We start from the raw sequence: 17359 nt of genomic DNA, 5'->3' as shown, positions 1-17359 counted from the left end.
GTAATTTATTTCTGTGATGGCAGTTGAATTTTCAGCATCATTACTCCAGTCTTCAGTGTCACGTGCAGGGGCGTAGATTACGCGGTGGACGTGTCCCCCCCACTTTTAGTATCACGGAAATTCGTCCCCCGCACTTTTTCGGGCAAGTGTGTTCATATAGAGGTTTTCAAGAGCTGGTGTGAATAAATATAGATTTAAACTCAAAGAGACAGGATAGTCTGCGCATGACCTGATGTTTTTTCGGACCGAAAAGGCGAGATGAACATAACGGAGTGATAAACTCTCGTGCAGTGTGTGTTTCATTCATACTCGAAGCCGGAGGGCGCTCTCGCGCAGAAAGTCATAACAGGAAATTCCTAATATGGGCAAAAGCGTCTGTATGAAAACAGTTGATTTCGGATTTGTTTTTTTTTTTCAAGTCCAAAAAAATCTCCAGCAGGTGATAAATAAAGTGTAAGAGCAATGCAGTGCTAATTGACAATGCATATATTACAGTATAGAAACTATTTTATCTTATTGTGTGATAACAAGTGTTTGTAGTATATAAACAAATCATTATTATTTGTTATTGTCCAGCAGTTATAGATTTCTAAGCCAAAAAAAGAAAAGCTAGAAATGAGAGAAAATTTAGTTGCCTTTAGTATCCACTACCAGTCAAAAGTTTTTGAACAGTAAGCTTGTTAATGTTTTTTAATTCTCTTCTGTTCTCCAACCCTACATTTATTTGATCCAAGTACTGCAAATCAGTGAAATTTTGCAATATATTTACTAGCCTATTAAAAATAGCTGTTTTCTATTTGAATATATTTCAAAATGTAATTTATTGAGATTTCAAAGCTGAATTTTTTTTGCATCATTACTCCAGTCACACGATCCTTCAGAAATAATTCTGATATACTGATTTGCTGCTAAAAAAAAGAAAGAAAAAAAAACTCTTATTATGATAATGTTGAAAACAGCTGAGCAGAATTTTTTCAGGTTTCTTTGATGAACAGACAGTTCAGAAGAGCAGCATTTATCTGAAATAGAAATCTCTTGTGAAAAAATGTCTTTATCATCACTTTTGATCAATTTAAAGAATCCTTGCTAAATAAAAGTATTAATTTTTATAATTTATAAAAAAAATATATACTAAAATATACTAAGATAGAAAACTGTTATTTTAAATAATATATTTCGCTGTACTTTGGATCAAATAAAGGCAGACTTGGTGAGCAGAAGAGACTTCTTTCAAAACATTAAAAAATCTTACTGTTAAAAAAACTGTTGACTATTAGGTTATATAGATTATAGAAATGTTATATTGTAATGAAATCGCACATTTATATATATGTGTGTGTGTGTGATTTCTGTCCCCCTCAGTTGTGAAAAGATGGCTACGCCCCTGGTCACATAATCCTTCAGAAATCTTTATAATGTGCTGCTTTGATATTTTTAATGTTCAATGTATATTTAATGTAGGCTATATTTGTTTTACTGTCACTATAGATCAATTTAATACATCTTCACCAAATAAAAGTAAAAAAAAAAAACACTTTTGAATGGTATAGAGTAATTATTACATATGTATACATGTATTTCTAATGTTTTAGAGATTTTACACAAAGTAAAATGACTGCAGATAAAATCTCAAGCACTTTTATTAGGTTTGAACAGTATCTTGTTTAGAAAGGCCATTTGGCATTCTATAATTATATATAATTTGCATCATATATATAATTATATATACATATATATTCAAATTTGAATAACAAAACACTAGAAAAAAAACAGATGTAAATTAAAAAATTAAGATTTTAAGACAATAATACCGAATTTAAAATGGGGAAAAAATCTAATATGTTTCAAAATGGTCCCAGTACAGTTTAATATACAAGTATCTAAAAAAAATAACCTAGTAAAATAAAAAAATAAAACAAAACCAAGGCAACAGATAGGAATGTAATATAAATAACCTTACATTATGTACAGAAGGGTACATAAACGGGGACGTTTTTAGGATTTATGGAATGTAAAACAGGCTGTAAATTGAGATTTAGAAACGATCCGATCAAAGAGATAGAATTCAGACAAAATCCTCAATTTCCATGGGATTTTTGGAGAGCAGAATCCTTTATTTTTCCGTCTTGTTGTCATCTTTTGCTTATCCAAGCAGGCCATTTCAATGTCACATTCGACAGAAGAATGAAGTGAGCTACCAGACATGTGGCTTCCCTTCTTGACCAGAAGAACTAGATTGCTCTCCGCACATTAAGAGCTTAGATTTTGAGGAACTTGACCTAAAGTCTGGTGCTTCCTCCAGAATGGTTTTATATAGTATGTAAGCAAAGAAGAAGAAAAAAAAGCTTCAAAAACAGCAACCAACCAAGTAACTATTTGGGTTCCATTACAGATTATCATACGCCATACGGGCCACAATGTCCCAATGGATTGGGAGAACATGGGCTACAAACGAGCAGGCGGCAATAAGCTTGAAGAGGCACTTTCCCACCTCTGAAGAAGGTTCCTGCTGCTATTGGCACAGTGTCTCATGTGGAAAGGGTCGACTCACACAATATTCAAGCAAATCCATTAGAAATTCATGGAATATCTTAAGATGAAGCCCACGGAAAGCTGTAATAGAAATCCGTAATTCATAATTCAGAACATCATGGATCTGTAATAATATAAAAAAAAAAACAGTCTCCATTGAGAACCCTTTTAACATGGAATGTGACAGATGGGTGACTGTCAATACATTAACCTACAGGTTAATAGGGCTTAACCTACCGGTACATAAAAAGTCGCTTGAAAATAACTTGCTTTAGATGTTTTCACTAGTTAAAACGACAATACACATCCTCATTCATACCATCGACCTGCTCTTTTTGCTTGGAGAACCGCTGACGGCTGAAAGTATAATTTATCAATCTATCTGGCTCAGTGGAGCTGGAAAGGGCTCGTTGACTTCGGCACGACGGCTGAAGTCCTTTACATGGGCAGGAACAGATGATCAGGCCATCATGGGTCATATCTACTAGAACTTTCTGGATCAACTTTGCACCAGTACCTTGCAAGTAGGTGGGCCGATGGGATCATTTATCTTCAAATGAAGGAAAAGTAAATGCCTGTAACACCGAAACCTTATTGTCAAGCACAATTGTTAAGGCCAATTATCAGACATCTGGACATGTAAACATCACTTTCTTGGTTACATTTGCATATACAGGAAGTGATTTAGAGTGATCTTGACAAGAAAAGATGTTTGTGTAAAAAAAGCATGGAATGAAACTTGACGCAAACCCCCGTGAGATTCAAAAAGGGAACAGAACATCAAAAGAAAAAATGAATTTCTCTGGGTTTCCTCTTTTTTTGTCTTTTTAATCTTATCTTCCTCTACCATTGTCTAGTTTGGACCAAGGCAGAACAAGTCGGGTCTGGCACACTATCTAACAAAACTGACACTTCACATTTTCAAATCTAAGTGATGCTTAGTCACACCGCAAAAAACGGTCCCAGCAAAAAAAAAAAAAAAAAATGGACTCGGTGAGTGTGTCAAAACACTCAAAATGATATCTGTCACTACAGCAAACAATGGAAAAGCACAGTGAAGGGTTTTCTGCGAATGCACGCATTTACAATCGCTCAAGCACCACGATTGGTTGATTTTACCACGTTGTGTGCTATGTAGCTACAGGCAAGTGGGATTAAGCTGCCATTCAAATAGGTTTCAGTCACTCAACTGCAGAGATAGAAGGAAGTTCTTGTTGAAACACCCAGTGAAAAGCACCCTAATCTTGCTACCTCTCTTTCACGCCCGTCTCTATAGCGCTATTCATATATGCATTTATATACCAGTAAACTATATTAAGGTCACACTAAAAACGGCTTCTAAAACCAAACAAACGAAACGAAACAAAAATACAAGAGCATATTTACACTGAGAGAAATGGGTAAGGGCCTTATTAACAAGAGCAATATTACAAAATATTCAAGAAGGCATCTCTAATGGTGTTTTCTTTGCATCTTCAGCACCAACGTGTTCTCGTGCTTGCCAGCCAAAGGATTCTCATTCCCTTTTGCTTTGCGCTGGCAGTCTGTCTCATTTAGCGGAGTTTTTGTGAACGTGTGGACGTGAGTGCATGACTGGGAAAGTCTGTCCAATCTTCTGCAGGTGGGCGGGGCTTTACTTGAAGTTGGCGTAGTCAGAGAAAGCATCAATGTATTCCTGGACCACTTTGTAGCAGAACTCGTACTGCTCCTGTGGGGAAAAGCAAGATGTAATGAATCTGAATGACTGAAAAGAGAAGCTTTAAGGGTTTTATGTGGATTCTGCCACAAAAACAAAAGTTAGTAAATATAGCCATAAAAATGTATATTGTAATTTAACAAATGTACTATGAAATTATCATCATAGATAGTTGTCTGTTTTTATTTTACAGTGAATGTTACAACTGTAATAGTAAATTACAATATTAATACTTCTTATTTTGTTTAATTACTAGTAGTAATAATAATGATGATTTATTATTATTATTATAGTCAACACTCATATTGATATATAACAACAACATTTTGGCCAAATTGTGCAGTAATATAAACAAGAAAAGCAAACCTGAAACTTTTTTATTTTTTCACTCACATTTTTTAATCACAATTTTCTTTAGTTTTAAGTCTCTGGCAAAAACAACAGTTGTTCAAAAACAATTAAACTGCACTTTGTTAAATTCAGTAGATCAACAGTGCAGGGGTGAATGACGTGTTTGCTCACCAGTGTCTGCACCATGTGCGGTCTCTGTAGTCTTAGACTCTTCACCGTCTGAAAAACGTCCAGGATGCCCTCTGCCTTCACCCGCTCCAGGACCGTGCTCAGAGCACAGAATGTCCCCGTGCGCCCTGCTCCGGCACTGTTAACACACAAACATCAATTACCCACCACTCTGTGGATTTCAATGAGTCTGTTTCTACCTTCCTTGACTGGCTGACCCCGAAATCCCACTGGACACAGCAACTCTATCCGTTTCATCATTACCGAGTGCTTTGGAGATGTATTTATGGACAGGTTTTGTTTAATTCATACCAAGCACTCACAGATGCCTTCCAGAATTACAAAACCACTAAACCTTACTTAAGCTGCCAAACCAGTAAGACCTATTAAAGTTGCCATTCCTGTCTAACCAAAATATCCTGTATCCAGACTAGAAGGTTGGTGGTAAGGTTGAATAACTCTTTATGTAATAATCAGAGTAGTACACTGCTGTAACAACCATAAAATAAATAAATAACATTTAATTTCTAGATTTGTTTTATGGGATTCCTTTTGAGCACAAAGAGACAAGCCAAAGCCTTTTCAAGCTAAAAAATACATTACTCTTCAAAAGGGTCAGTAAGATTTAAGAAATTATCATAATAAATCAATACTTTTCACTATTCAACAAGGGCACATTGAATTGATCGAAGTGCAAGTAGAGACATTTGTGTTTCCATTTCGAATGAATGCCATTCTACCGAACTTTTTCCAAAATATTTCACATTATTACTGTTTTTACTGTATTCATGATCAAATAAAAGCAGCCTTGGTGAGCATAATAGACTTATTTCGAAAACATTTAAAATGTGTACCAACCCCGAACTTTCAAATTGCAATTAATTTAATTTTGGATAGCAATTTAGCATTATGAAATAAAATAATAAAAAAAAATTTTTTTAAAAAATTTGTCATAAGAACAAAAATACATCACTATATATATATATATATATATATATATATATATATATATATATATATATATATATATATTTATATTTATATATAGTACAGACCAAAAGTTTGGACACACCTTCTCATTCAAAGAGTTTTCTTTATTTTCATGACTATAAAAATTGTAGATTCACACTGAAGGCATCACAACTATGAATTAACACATGTGGAATTATATATGGAATTATATACATGACAAAAAAGTGTGAAAAAACAGAAAATATGTCATATTCTAGGTTCTTCAAAGTAGCCACTTTTTGCTTTGATTACTGCTTTGCACACTCTTGGCATTCTCTTGATGAGCTTCAAGAGGTAGTCACCTGAAATGGTTATATTAATACAAATTATGCTAAATGAAGGGCTCCTGATTGGCTAGAGGAGCAGGTGTGGCTTACCTGCAGTGCACAGTGATTGGGTGGTTTCCAGACTGCTGCTGCTGTTTCTGAACTGCAGCTATGATGTTGATCATACCCTTCCCGTCAGACGGGATGCCCACCTCTGGCCAGCCGTGGAAATGAAACTGCCTCACAGCGCGGGACTTATTTTCCTGCAGAGAGAAAGTGAAATGAGAATGGGAATTACAGCAATGGCAAACATTAAAATACAGGTATAAAAGACGCATAAATCTCTTTCAGTAGATCCTCTGACGTGGACTCACTCTGTTATTGGTGACGAGGAGGTCCCTAACAGTGTAGCTTTCACTTTCCTCCTCCCTCTTCAACTCAATAGAGATGTCCCCGCAAACCATCACACCATCACTAGACCAATACTGCGCACACTTCTCCTGCAGATAGTGGGGAACAGACAGATTTTAATTTATTTTTTTCAGGTCACAACAGGTGAGATGACATTTTTCTGTTACTGTCCCAGATCTTGAACTATAAGTGAGTGAGTGAAGTGACGTCACTTCCCCACACCTGAGACTCAAACCCGCAACCTTTGGGTTATAAGTCTGACTCTCTAGCCATTTGGTCACAACTGCTCCACATGAAGGGTACACAACAAACTGACAACTCTAAAAATAGAGTTAGCATGATCATATATGCTACAAAAGAGAGAAAGCATGTGAACTTGCCTGTCCTCTCTCCTCCAGCTCGGTCAGCATAACAATAGAGCAGCTTCTCCACTCCCAGATCATTCTCCAGAAGTCCTCAATAGTGTGCTGTAACGGCCCCTGACATGCCATGTAGGAGTCCTTTTGCCTATAACCCTGCACACACACACAAAGAATGTCTACTTTATACCTTTGAATAAAATGGGCAGCAGTAATTGTGGATATACACTACCATTCAAAAGTTTAGGGTCAGAAAAGATTATAATGTTTTTGAAATAAAGTCTTATTCTCAGCAAGGCTGCATTTATTGAACATTATGTTTATTAGGTTTTACTGAAATTAAACACAACATATAATCAACATATAATTCCTGTATACACTGCCTTATAACATGCCCCAAATAAGCTGTAAATAAAATGAAACGAGAAAGCATAGAAAGTTAGATGATATCTAAGCATTCTGTCCTATTATGCCCAAATAAGAAAGACGCTTTTTCAAAGGAAATGCAATTATTTCCAAAGGTACATAAGATGACACTTCTTTCTATACATAGAAGTAGGTGGTGGTTTAAAATCCTTCCAATTCATAGTAATACATCTAGTAGAGCGAGCCTGTCAAATCTCAGATTAACCCTTTGTTGATCGAGTAGTGAGGTGTCCCCTAAAAGGATAGGCTGCATTTATTTGATCTATAATACAGTAAAAACTGTAATATGGTGGAATGTTAAGATATTTTCAAATGCAATTTATTCCTGTGATGCTATGTAGTAATATTAACATTTATTATTATCAATGTTGAAAACGGTTGCAACTCTGAAACATTGTTTTCGAAACTGATAAATGTAATGATTTTTGATTAATAGAAATGAAAAGCAAAAGGAACAGCATTTAAAAAATATATATTTCAAATGTCTTTGATGTCACTTTTGATCAATTTAATGAATATTTGCAAAATAAAAGTAATCCCTTCTCTTTCCAAAAAAAATACTGACCCCATACTTTTGAACAGCAATGTACGTGATGACTATATTAACAGTTTATTAAAAGCAATCATAGTCCACACTGCTGCATGTTTTAGATTTCTAGCACTCTTTGGGCAGTCCCAAGTGGATTTATTTGTGCCAGTGGGCACGTACACTATAAAGGCACAAAATTAAGACAAAACTGGCTTTTGTTCGTCAGTATAGTTATCTTCCAGATTGCAAAGCGACTTTGGTTTCCATTATAGCAGCACCGAAGAAGTTTTTTTTTCTCTGTTTGATTACCTTTTGATGAAGTGCTTCAGCCACACAAAATAGAATTGAAAGTGAAAGGGCATTTATCCAAAAAAGCTACCCCACTCTCACTGATCTGCATGAACCCATGAGGTCTGTCCCAAAAACCTAGTGAGCTGCCTCAATGCCTACTGCTTACTTAGACAGCTGTCTTCTAAGGCAAACATGCTTATCATCATGCAACATCCTAAATGACTGATCTGAACTTTAGACACTCAGCATCAGCTGATTTTAAAAGAGTTTGTAATTCTAACACTTTGGTACAGAATAACTAAATATATGTATATGACAACGCCCACCGTCCCAGGCTCCTTATCTCAGCATGGGCGTCCATATAACTACATGACAGAAAAATGTGTTTAAACCACTCCTAAAAGAAAAGAAAAGCTCAGTTGTGTGGTCTCTCGACAGAGCGTGGAATACGGTTGCATAGCCTTCAGGCTCCATTGAGCAATATCACAGTTAGTTGGGAGTAAATGTTGGCTTGAGGTCAGACCGGTTGCACTCACATCTATAAAAGAGGCGTTGATGTAGTCAGTGTTCTCCTCCCCTCGTTTTACAGGGATGATCACTCTGTTAAACTCATCTGAAAGAGACAGGGAAGAGACAGAAAAAAAACACAGGAATGCACTTGCTGATAAAAGTCACTTTTGGAAAAAGCAGCTGCCAAATAACTTGTAAAAGGATAAAGTATACCATAAAGTTACAATTCTTCTATTTGAATATATTTTAAAACGTAATTTATTTCTGTGATAGCAAAGCTGAATATTCAGCATCATTGCTGCAGTCTTCAGTGTCCCACAATCTTTCCAAAAAAAAGAAAGTTGGAAACATCTATCTATACTGACCTATTTTTATTCAAAATATATTCTCACAATCTGATTACTAAACATTGATACACAACTCACATGGAATGATTTGCAAAACACGATTTTTCTTCATGTTGGCAGGCAAGTTCCCTGTTCTCATCTTGTCATTTTGGATTTTAATGGAGGTAAGTTTCTAAAAGACAGAAAAAGATAATAATTCAAATAGAACATGAGAAAAACAACATGGACCCAGAACAATATACTTTCCAAAAATCCAAAAAGCAAGAAAAAAAGAAAATAAATAAATGAAATAAAAAAAAGCTGTTTGTGCTACCTTAAACTCTGCCTCCAGGCCTCCACAGCCAGCTCCAGGTAAAGGAGCATACAGCTTATTCAGGTGAGACTCCAGAGACGTCACTTCTAACTCTGTGTCTCCGTACAGGTAGTGCTCTAGCAAAGCTTGGAATATAAACACATACTGCATCTGTAGGGAGAGAGGGAGGGTGGGAGAGGAGTATTTTGAGACAGAATACATAATACAGTTGTATTATGACTTTAATGAGAGGTTTTCTATAAACTCACATCGGTTTGGACCATTTGACAGCGCTGGGCTCTGATCCGTGTGACGAATCCGAAGACGTCGACCTTTCTCTCTGCCCCCATCATGTCCAGCATAGCATCTATCACGATGAAGGTCCCTGTCCTGCCGACACCCGCACTGAGATAAACAGATGAAAATCACAAACCTTCAGAAAAACTGCTCACACATTCTACTATTAAAAAGTTTTGGGTCTTTACTTTTTTTGTATATATTTTTTAATGTTTTAGCATTATCTTATGCTCAGCAAGGCTGCATTTATTTGATCTAAAATATTGTAAAACAGTAAAATAGTGAAATATTATTACAATTCAAAATTTCTGTTTCTATTTTAGTATATTTTAAAAATGAAATTTATTTCAGTGACGCAAAAGCTGCCTATTTTTTAGCGGCCTATACTCTATTATTCTGTGTCAGAAATCATTTTAATATGCTGATTTGTTGCTCATGAAACATGTTGAGAACATTTGCGCTGTTTGAAATTTTTGTAGAAATCTTGATTTCCCCCTAGGACTATTTGATGAATAGAAGGTTTAAAAGAACAGCATTTATTGTAACATTATAAATGTCTTTTGATTAATTGAATGCAACCTTGCTGAAAAAGTAAAACATCTAAATTTCTGAATGGCTGTTGTGCACATACACAGAAGATAATAAAGCTCTTTACCTGCAGTGAACCACTATGGGTCCAGCATACTGTGGATTGCAGGTCTTGACCTTCTTAAGGAACTTCAGCATGCCAATGGGAGTGAAAGGAACCCCGAAATCAGGCCAGCTGGTGAAGTGAAACTGTGTGACCAGCCTCTGAGGCTTCTTACCAGACACATCACCCACCTAAATACACCCAACAGAGATTGTCATCATTCACTAAACAAGAGGTCAACAGTACTTCTTGTAATAACAGCCTTTTCTGACTTTTTTTTTTTTTTTTTTTTACTGGAACTAATCAAAGAATCACCCAAAAACCCACATTATCAATGATTAAGACTACTGGTATATTTTAACACAAGAGGGCGCTAGCACTTCTTTTATTAGGCCAAATGAGTACATTTATCATCCAGTTCCAATCATTTCAAAATGCCAAAAAACAACCATATAATCAACCTGTCAAATATATTGGTCAACCACTAATGATTGTTGTCTGCACTTCTTACCTGCTGAATGCAGAACTTGCGGATGGTGTAGTCAACCAGAACCATCATGTCCTCCACTGACACGCGGATATTTCCATAGGTCCAGCATCCCTGGTCGGGCCAGTACTGAGCACATTTACACTGCAGAAATGAAACACAATCTATCATAATCAGCATCACTGCAGTGATCATACATCTTTATAAACGGCCATCTTCCTCAAAGTTGCACTCCATTATGTTGACCGCGATAAGAGCCGAGGCTGTAAAATCAAAGATCAGCTTACTTCTCCTTTGACACTAGCCTACATTAAATAGATTTCTTGTGGCATTTACCTCTTTTCTCTCTTTCAGATTGGTTACCATGACTATGGTTGCAGTGTTCTGTTCCCAGATCATCCTCCAGAAGTCATTGACCGTTTCCTCCTTTGGACCTACAATGAAAAATCTTGAGTTTATCTTTTATTTTGTTGTTGGTTAATAAATGCAATAGTATTTATATATTTCTAAAAATCATTCTTTAAAGCCATGTTTACCTTGTGCAGCAATAAATTTGTTTTTCTCCTGGTAACCCTGAAGAAAAAGATTTTTTTTTTAATCTTTAAAAACAGAAATAAGTTAATTGTAATCTTCAACAAATCTGTGTGTGTTGTTATTAACTAAACTAAAACTAAAATTATCAAAATAATTTAGTAATTTAAATTAAGCTGCAATAAAATAAAAATATACATAATAGATTAAAAACTTTCAACTTTAATGAAAATTAAAAAGGTTGCCTCGACATCTAACTGAAATAGTTTAAGCTGAAGCATCAAAATTACTAAAACTCATTTAAAAATGTCAACTAAAATTAAATAGCAAAAAACTGAATGGCGAAAAACAAAATTCAATTTAAAAATATGAATAAATACTTTAACAGATTATGTAATAATACAAAAGTAACACAATTAAAAAATGTACTTTTAGCATAAAAAAAAACTAATTTTATATTTTAGGGATTTATTTTTTAATTCATTTAAACAAAATTGTATCAAATTTTAAAATAAGAATGATCAGCCAGAATTTTAGTAACAGTGCAGACATACGTCTTATGACTAACTTTGAGGTCTTACGTTTATGTATGAAGCGTTGATGTAGTCTGAGTCTGGAACACCCTCTAAAGACGTCAGATGCACCCTAGAATGATCATCTGAGAAAAGATGTGAAAAATAAAACAAAAAGGGATAAAAAGGGCAGTTTGACAGATAAACTATAAAAAAAGATGATAAGGCTCACAGCATTATTGTTATATTTATTAAAGCCATTTTCACATAATGAACTCTTTTGTAGGCCTTGTAGCTCTGGTAAAAGCATGCGTTATCAGCTCTGGTTTGGAGATAAGTTGTGGGAAAGCCTTACAGGGCAGGATGTTGACATATCTGTTCTTCTCCTTATTCTCCTCCTTCGAGGCAGCATCACATGAGGCCTGAATAGGACATACAGGCAACGCCTGCAAAGCAAAGAAACAGTCAATCCTACAAGTTCACATGGGCCGAGAGCATGACGAGGAGATACACACCAACACCACAGATGTATCTGCCTAAATCCACTCTATTTGGGAAATTTTATGTAGTTCAGATGGCAGATTTTTTGGGGGTCATTCTAAATATGGTGAAATTTCGAGTAAGGACTCTGATCTGTCCATTCATGATTTAGAGCACCATGTTTATGTGTTTGTTCGTGGACCTACGTTGAATTCTTCCCGGAAGAGTTTATTGTCATCAGCCATTCGGCGGTTCATATCCTCTTCCAGCTTGTCGACGAGAAGGGGCGGGTACTTCCTGTTGGTACTAGGAGAGCGAGCCAATAGCGGCACACTCTGAAGCTCTATTAAATAGTGTAAGGAAAGGACATGTAAGGAACAGGGAAGAAACAGAGTGAATAAAAATAAATATATATGTTAAAGGCAAACCTTTTTTTTTTTTTTTTGTAAATTAAATATTTTAAAAATGACTTGCAATTTGTCCTTTATCCATGTTGTGTTCAGGATGGCCAGTAGGGGGCAAAACAATACAATTCAAGGAAAAAGCTAAAAAGCTCTCATGTGTTTCAAAAAATGATGCAATCAACAGCTGACACTAGTATTGCATCCATCAATGTCTTTTAATTGTAACTTTTATATATTCGCTACTTTTAAGGACAAAAATTCCCAAGAGCGGTGACAGAAAGACATACACTCTGATCCCTAGAAAGCCATACACTCTAAGACATACACTATCTCTAATTCCTACCTGTGTCATCAGCTCTGCCATTGGTCAGGCGGAAGGAATTGGAGTGGCTCCCTGCCTGCTTGTACTTCTTAAACCTGCGACAAAAGAGCGGAACAAAAAGCCAATCATTACCATAGTAACTGGACAATTCAGCCTCATGACTCCCTGCTGCCGTTGTAGGTTTCCTGATGAATGGAGCTTTCTGAACTCTTATCTGTTCTATTAGACTGTGCATGTGTATGTTGGTTCTTCTATGCTTTGCTTGTAACTTATAACTCTTTATGTGGTTTTTTGAGCTGGAATCTATGCACGGGGCACTTTTTGTACTGAATGAACAGCTGAAAGTTTCTGAAAACTGGGACTCACCTGAGCATATACAGGACAATGATGATGAAGACAATGACCAGCAGAGAGGACAGGGCAACCATCACCGCCATGATCGCAGTGTCATCTGAGTTGAGGACAAAAAGAGTTTTAAAAACATTAAAAAACACTTATAATATAAATATAAAATATATAAATATATTTAAGTGTAATATAAAATACACTTATAATACAAATGTTTCTTGAGCACAAAATCAGCATATTACAATGATTTTCTGTGTTAATAAAGCCTGGAGTAGTGACTGCTGAAGATTCAGCTTTGCCATCGCAGGAATGAATTATATTTTTAAGCATATTAAAATAGAAAAGTTATTTTGAATTATAATATTTTTTCACAATATTACAGCTTTTACTGTATTTTTTTTAATCAAATAAATGTAAACAAATTCATTCTGCATGAGAATTTTAGTGAAAAGGGTAACTGAAACTCACCTTGCCCATCATCATCTGCATTACATGAGAAAAACAGAAAGACACAACAGCAATAGAAAGTGTAAGCAGCTCTTTACAAATAGTTGGAAAAGACTAGGATGAAAGAACGGTTCAGTCGGTTTCAACAAAAACACTAATGGTACCTGGAGGCTTGCTGATGTCAGCTGTGGTGGCATCTGTAGGGGCCGATGGAGTGTCTGTCTCAGGCTCTGAAGTGGGCTGAGTGGGTGTTGGCTCAGGTGTAGGGGGCTCTGATGTAGCTAAAAATGTAGTCTTGACAGTGGTGAGGGACGGGGACACGGCAGATGGGTTTGGGGGGACAGGTGGTGCCTCGGTAGAGACAGGCACAGTTGAAGGGACAACAACAGGAGGTGCAATGGGAGCCTCTGGGGTCCCCACGCCCGTGGAGTCATTGAGTCCTTTTGTTGCAAGTTCAGGAGACAGAGCCGCAGATGGGGTGGATGATAGGGGATCCTGGATGGATGTAGCGGGTGATGTGGAAGGAGGGTGTGAAGGTTTGGTGGTCAGGACTGGACCTGAGAGAGAGAGAGATTTTAAAGCTTTCATCCAAGAATCCTAAAAATAAAAATCATGGTTTCCCCAAAAATATTTTTCAACATTGACAATAGTAAGAAATGTCTCTTGAGCAGCAAATCAGCACATAGGAATGATTTCTAAAGGATCTCCTGACACTGAAGACTGCTGAAAATTCCTTTTTGCCATCACAGGAATAAATACATTTTTACTATATTAAAATAGAAAACATTTCTTTTAAATTTGTAAAAATATTTCAAAATGTTACTTTTTTACTGTATGTGTAACTTCTTTCAACAAATATTTTAAAATTCTTATCAACCTCAATCTTTTAAAAGGCATTGTATGTTTAAAGGAAGTTTGGGATCTCAACGCTAACAGGTGAACGTTGAGTATCTCACAAAACAAAATCAGGTGTGTGAGGAAGTGCCATTTCCTCCAGGCAATTCCTGGGAAATTTTCTGGGCCTCAAAATATTTGACATTTTTAGTGGGAGAAGGCGGATTACAACGGTACACTTTAAAGTAGGCTTGCCTTTGACCTCCTGTATAGGAATCTTCCATCTTCCAAAAAATGACTAGAGAGTAATTATATCTGTTTTTTCTAATGGAGGAAAAGTGACTGTGTTAACCAAAGGTTTTGGGTTCCATTAAGTGCCTTACCTGAAGGGCCAGGGAGTGTCTGGGCCGTGCTGAGGGCCACAAAGGCTACGAGTAGCAGGAGCAGGGGACACACACCCATACTGCCCTGAAACAGAGTAAACAAGACATGACCCAAAATCAATCTTTGACACGTTTCAGTCTTCAGTCTTATCATTTCACAGCACTATTTAATTGTAAAGTGTGTACGATTTTTTTTGCATCAAATTACATTGTCTTAACCTGGTGTAAGCAGGATGTGATTTGTGAAAAAAAACAGGGGGGGGGGGGTGTTTTGAAACATTTTATTTCATAAAAATAAATCATGAGAACATGAACTTTATGACGTCATACGCTAATTAGCATATTTGTGACGTAAGTGCGTCGTATTGTATTGCCTCCCTATGCTCACATACTGCCATTTAATTTAGCCATTTAATTTAGTTCTCAATAAAACTGTTTTTATTACTATATTTTAATGTTTATGTAGACAATGGAATTAATATTACAATGACTGAAACGCGGTCCATTAAGACTACATAACCAGCTCTCAAACATTAATCTGCTCTAATGAAATCAAATACACATACGACAAAGTCAGTGGTTGTGCTGTGACTGATGACTGATGAGAAGAAGTTGTTTTTTTTTTTAACAGAAAGTGCTGTTCCTCTCTGCGTTCGCCGAACACCGCAGAAGCAGAGAGAGAGGCTCGCGCTGGGAAAGAGAGACCTCGCACCGGGATAAAAATAATTAAGCAGAGGCAGGGATACATTGACCAGAAAGGGGGAAATCCCACACATACCCCCCGGCAAATCACACCCTGACTATAAGTATGCCATTCATGGGTTTATCTCCCCCAATGTAAATAGAGCATCCCAGGCTCCATCAAAACATTTAGCGCTCTGCCAAACATCTAGCGATCCATCTAACTCTTCCCAAGTCAACCTATAGAGAGAGTACTGTAACAGACACAGACTGATAGTTTCACTTTATAAGACCGCAATATATCATCAGGAGCCATGCATGGGTATTTATTTTTTTGGACTTAAGTAACAGTAGCCATTGACCTGCATTTTATGAATCACTAAGAACCATTTCACAAGATAAATTTTAATTTTGGGGTGAACTGTTCCGTTAACTATTTACCAGCACTACCAAAATCCAAACCTTTTCTTAGAAAGGATTGTCGCTACATGAACTTCTGCGCTTGTCAAGGATCAAATTAGACTTACCTGGAGAAACGAAACTTGCATCACTCACTCATCCGCACAATGATCTCCTGTAGATGAAAGAAATAAAAGAAGAATTTATCGTTAAAACTCAGCAACATTAACTTTTAAATCTACAACACCCTACATTTATGATGTTGTTCACACAGGATAGGAATGTCAAACATGATATCATTCATTCTTTACTACTGATAGTTTACTTGAAGATGATGCAGTTGGACCTTAATATAAAGTGTGACCAAACTAATATTTATTTTGGATGATAATTTTGCAGTATAAAAAATGATACTGAATAGTGAAATTTGAATGGTACTGGTATCAACTAATTTTAATATCGTGACAACCCAACTGTCAGTCCATTCATAAATTAGCGCATTATAGGCCATTCATAATTGTGTGCACAACCTCTAAATTGAGTCAGAAAATGAGTCACATCAAGCAGAGAAGTGAAGCTCATGCAGTCAATGTGATACATTCTGATTAGATTGGGTATTAAATTCATGAAAACAAGCACTCTATTTAAAAAAAAAAACCTGCAAAGATTATACAGAGCAATATGAAAAATATATACAAGGCAATACCCTCTCTTTTACAACTCTACACGATTCAGACATACACGGCCACGTATCTAAACAAGAGCAATCGACAATAAACAGGCAACGTCCAAGTGTCTTTAATCATCCAACTGCCTGAGGATTTGGTCTGAGGGAATTAAGCTCTTAGTTGTGAGATGGTTTGATGTGAGGAGTGAAAATATAATCACAGCATCTGAAGCCAAGTTCCAGAGGGTAGCAGGTTGACCGCTAACCCGTGCTGTAATCTCGACGGTGGCTCGCTAACTAAACCATGATAATCCTTGTGCCAATCTGAAGGGTCAGATCCTGAAATAATCCAGCCTGTCTGGCACTCATCAAGCTAGAGCATCCGTGGTACTGCTGCTCTTCAAACAGGCCGAACAGCTTCCAATCGCATCAAAGCCATGAACCCCTGTCATTTAAACATCAGCAGACCATGCCCAATAACCTCCCAGGAACTTTTGGTGGATCATCAAGAGCTGCTTACACAAGAATTTCAATAATTACACCACAATTCGAAAAATGAAATTGCAATGACTTATATAAAGAGACCTTTCATATGGGTATAGCTCATCCAAAATATGATAATTGTGTTTTTCGTTCATACTCATGTTGTTCAAAGGGCTCAACAATAAGAGTTTTGTCTGCGAGCCCACTGGGGTCAATAGTTCAGATTTATGCTTACCCTGCCAACATCGTCACTGGCCCTAGCAC

The 17359-nt window shown here is 36.5% G+C and overlaps 1 protein-coding gene across 2 annotated transcripts in view; it reads right to left on the bottom strand.

The window, feature by feature from the left end:
* Nucleotides 1–4105: 4105 nt before the first annotated feature.
* LOC132130800 (receptor-type tyrosine-protein phosphatase alpha-like) overlaps nucleotides 4106–17359 on the bottom strand; it is a 30260-nt gene continuing 17006 nt past the window's right edge. Inside the window, exons 2-23 of one of the 2 annotated variants that reach the window (XM_059542614.1) lie at nucleotides 16074–16120; nucleotides 14866–14950; nucleotides 13813–14205; nucleotides 13670–13684; nucleotides 13220–13304; nucleotides 12875–12948; nucleotides 12334–12470; nucleotides 12003–12093; nucleotides 11717–11793; nucleotides 11141–11177; nucleotides 10941–11038; nucleotides 10629–10748; nucleotides 10142–10308; nucleotides 9459–9594; nucleotides 9211–9360; nucleotides 8976–9069; nucleotides 8577–8653; nucleotides 6816–6950; nucleotides 6399–6524; nucleotides 6136–6287; nucleotides 4751–4886; nucleotides 4106–4240 (exon numbers count right to left, since the gene is read on the bottom strand). In XM_059542614.1, the coding sequence (XP_059398597.1) occupies nucleotides 4166–4240; nucleotides 4751–4886; nucleotides 6136–6287; nucleotides 6399–6524; nucleotides 6816–6950; nucleotides 8577–8653; nucleotides 8976–9069; nucleotides 9211–9360; nucleotides 9459–9594; nucleotides 10142–10308; nucleotides 10629–10748; nucleotides 10941–11038; nucleotides 11141–11177; nucleotides 11717–11793; nucleotides 12003–12093; nucleotides 12334–12470; nucleotides 12875–12948; nucleotides 13220–13304; nucleotides 13670–13684; nucleotides 13813–14205; nucleotides 14866–14950; nucleotides 16074–16094 (2481 nt within the window). In that variant the 5' untranslated portion in view covers nucleotides 16095–16120 and the 3' untranslated portion in view covers nucleotides 4106–4165. The remainder of the gene's footprint in view (nucleotides 4241–4750; nucleotides 4887–6135; nucleotides 6288–6398; nucleotides 6525–6815; nucleotides 6951–8576; nucleotides 8654–8975; nucleotides 9070–9210; nucleotides 9361–9458; nucleotides 9595–10141; nucleotides 10309–10628; nucleotides 10749–10940; nucleotides 11039–11140; nucleotides 11178–11716; nucleotides 11794–12002; nucleotides 12094–12333; nucleotides 12471–12874; nucleotides 12949–13219; nucleotides 13305–13669; nucleotides 13685–13812; nucleotides 14206–14865; nucleotides 14951–16073; nucleotides 16121–17359) is intronic. The other variant, XM_059542615.1, reaches the window with a different exon arrangement.

Source organism: Carassius carassius, chromosome 47 (assembly GCF_963082965.1).
Source record: "Carassius carassius chromosome 47, fCarCar2.1, whole genome shotgun sequence".
Classification (NCBI taxonomy): Eukaryota; Metazoa; Chordata; class Actinopteri; order Cypriniformes; family Cyprinidae; genus Carassius; species Carassius carassius.
This window is presented reverse-complemented; position numbering and strand designations above follow the sequence as displayed.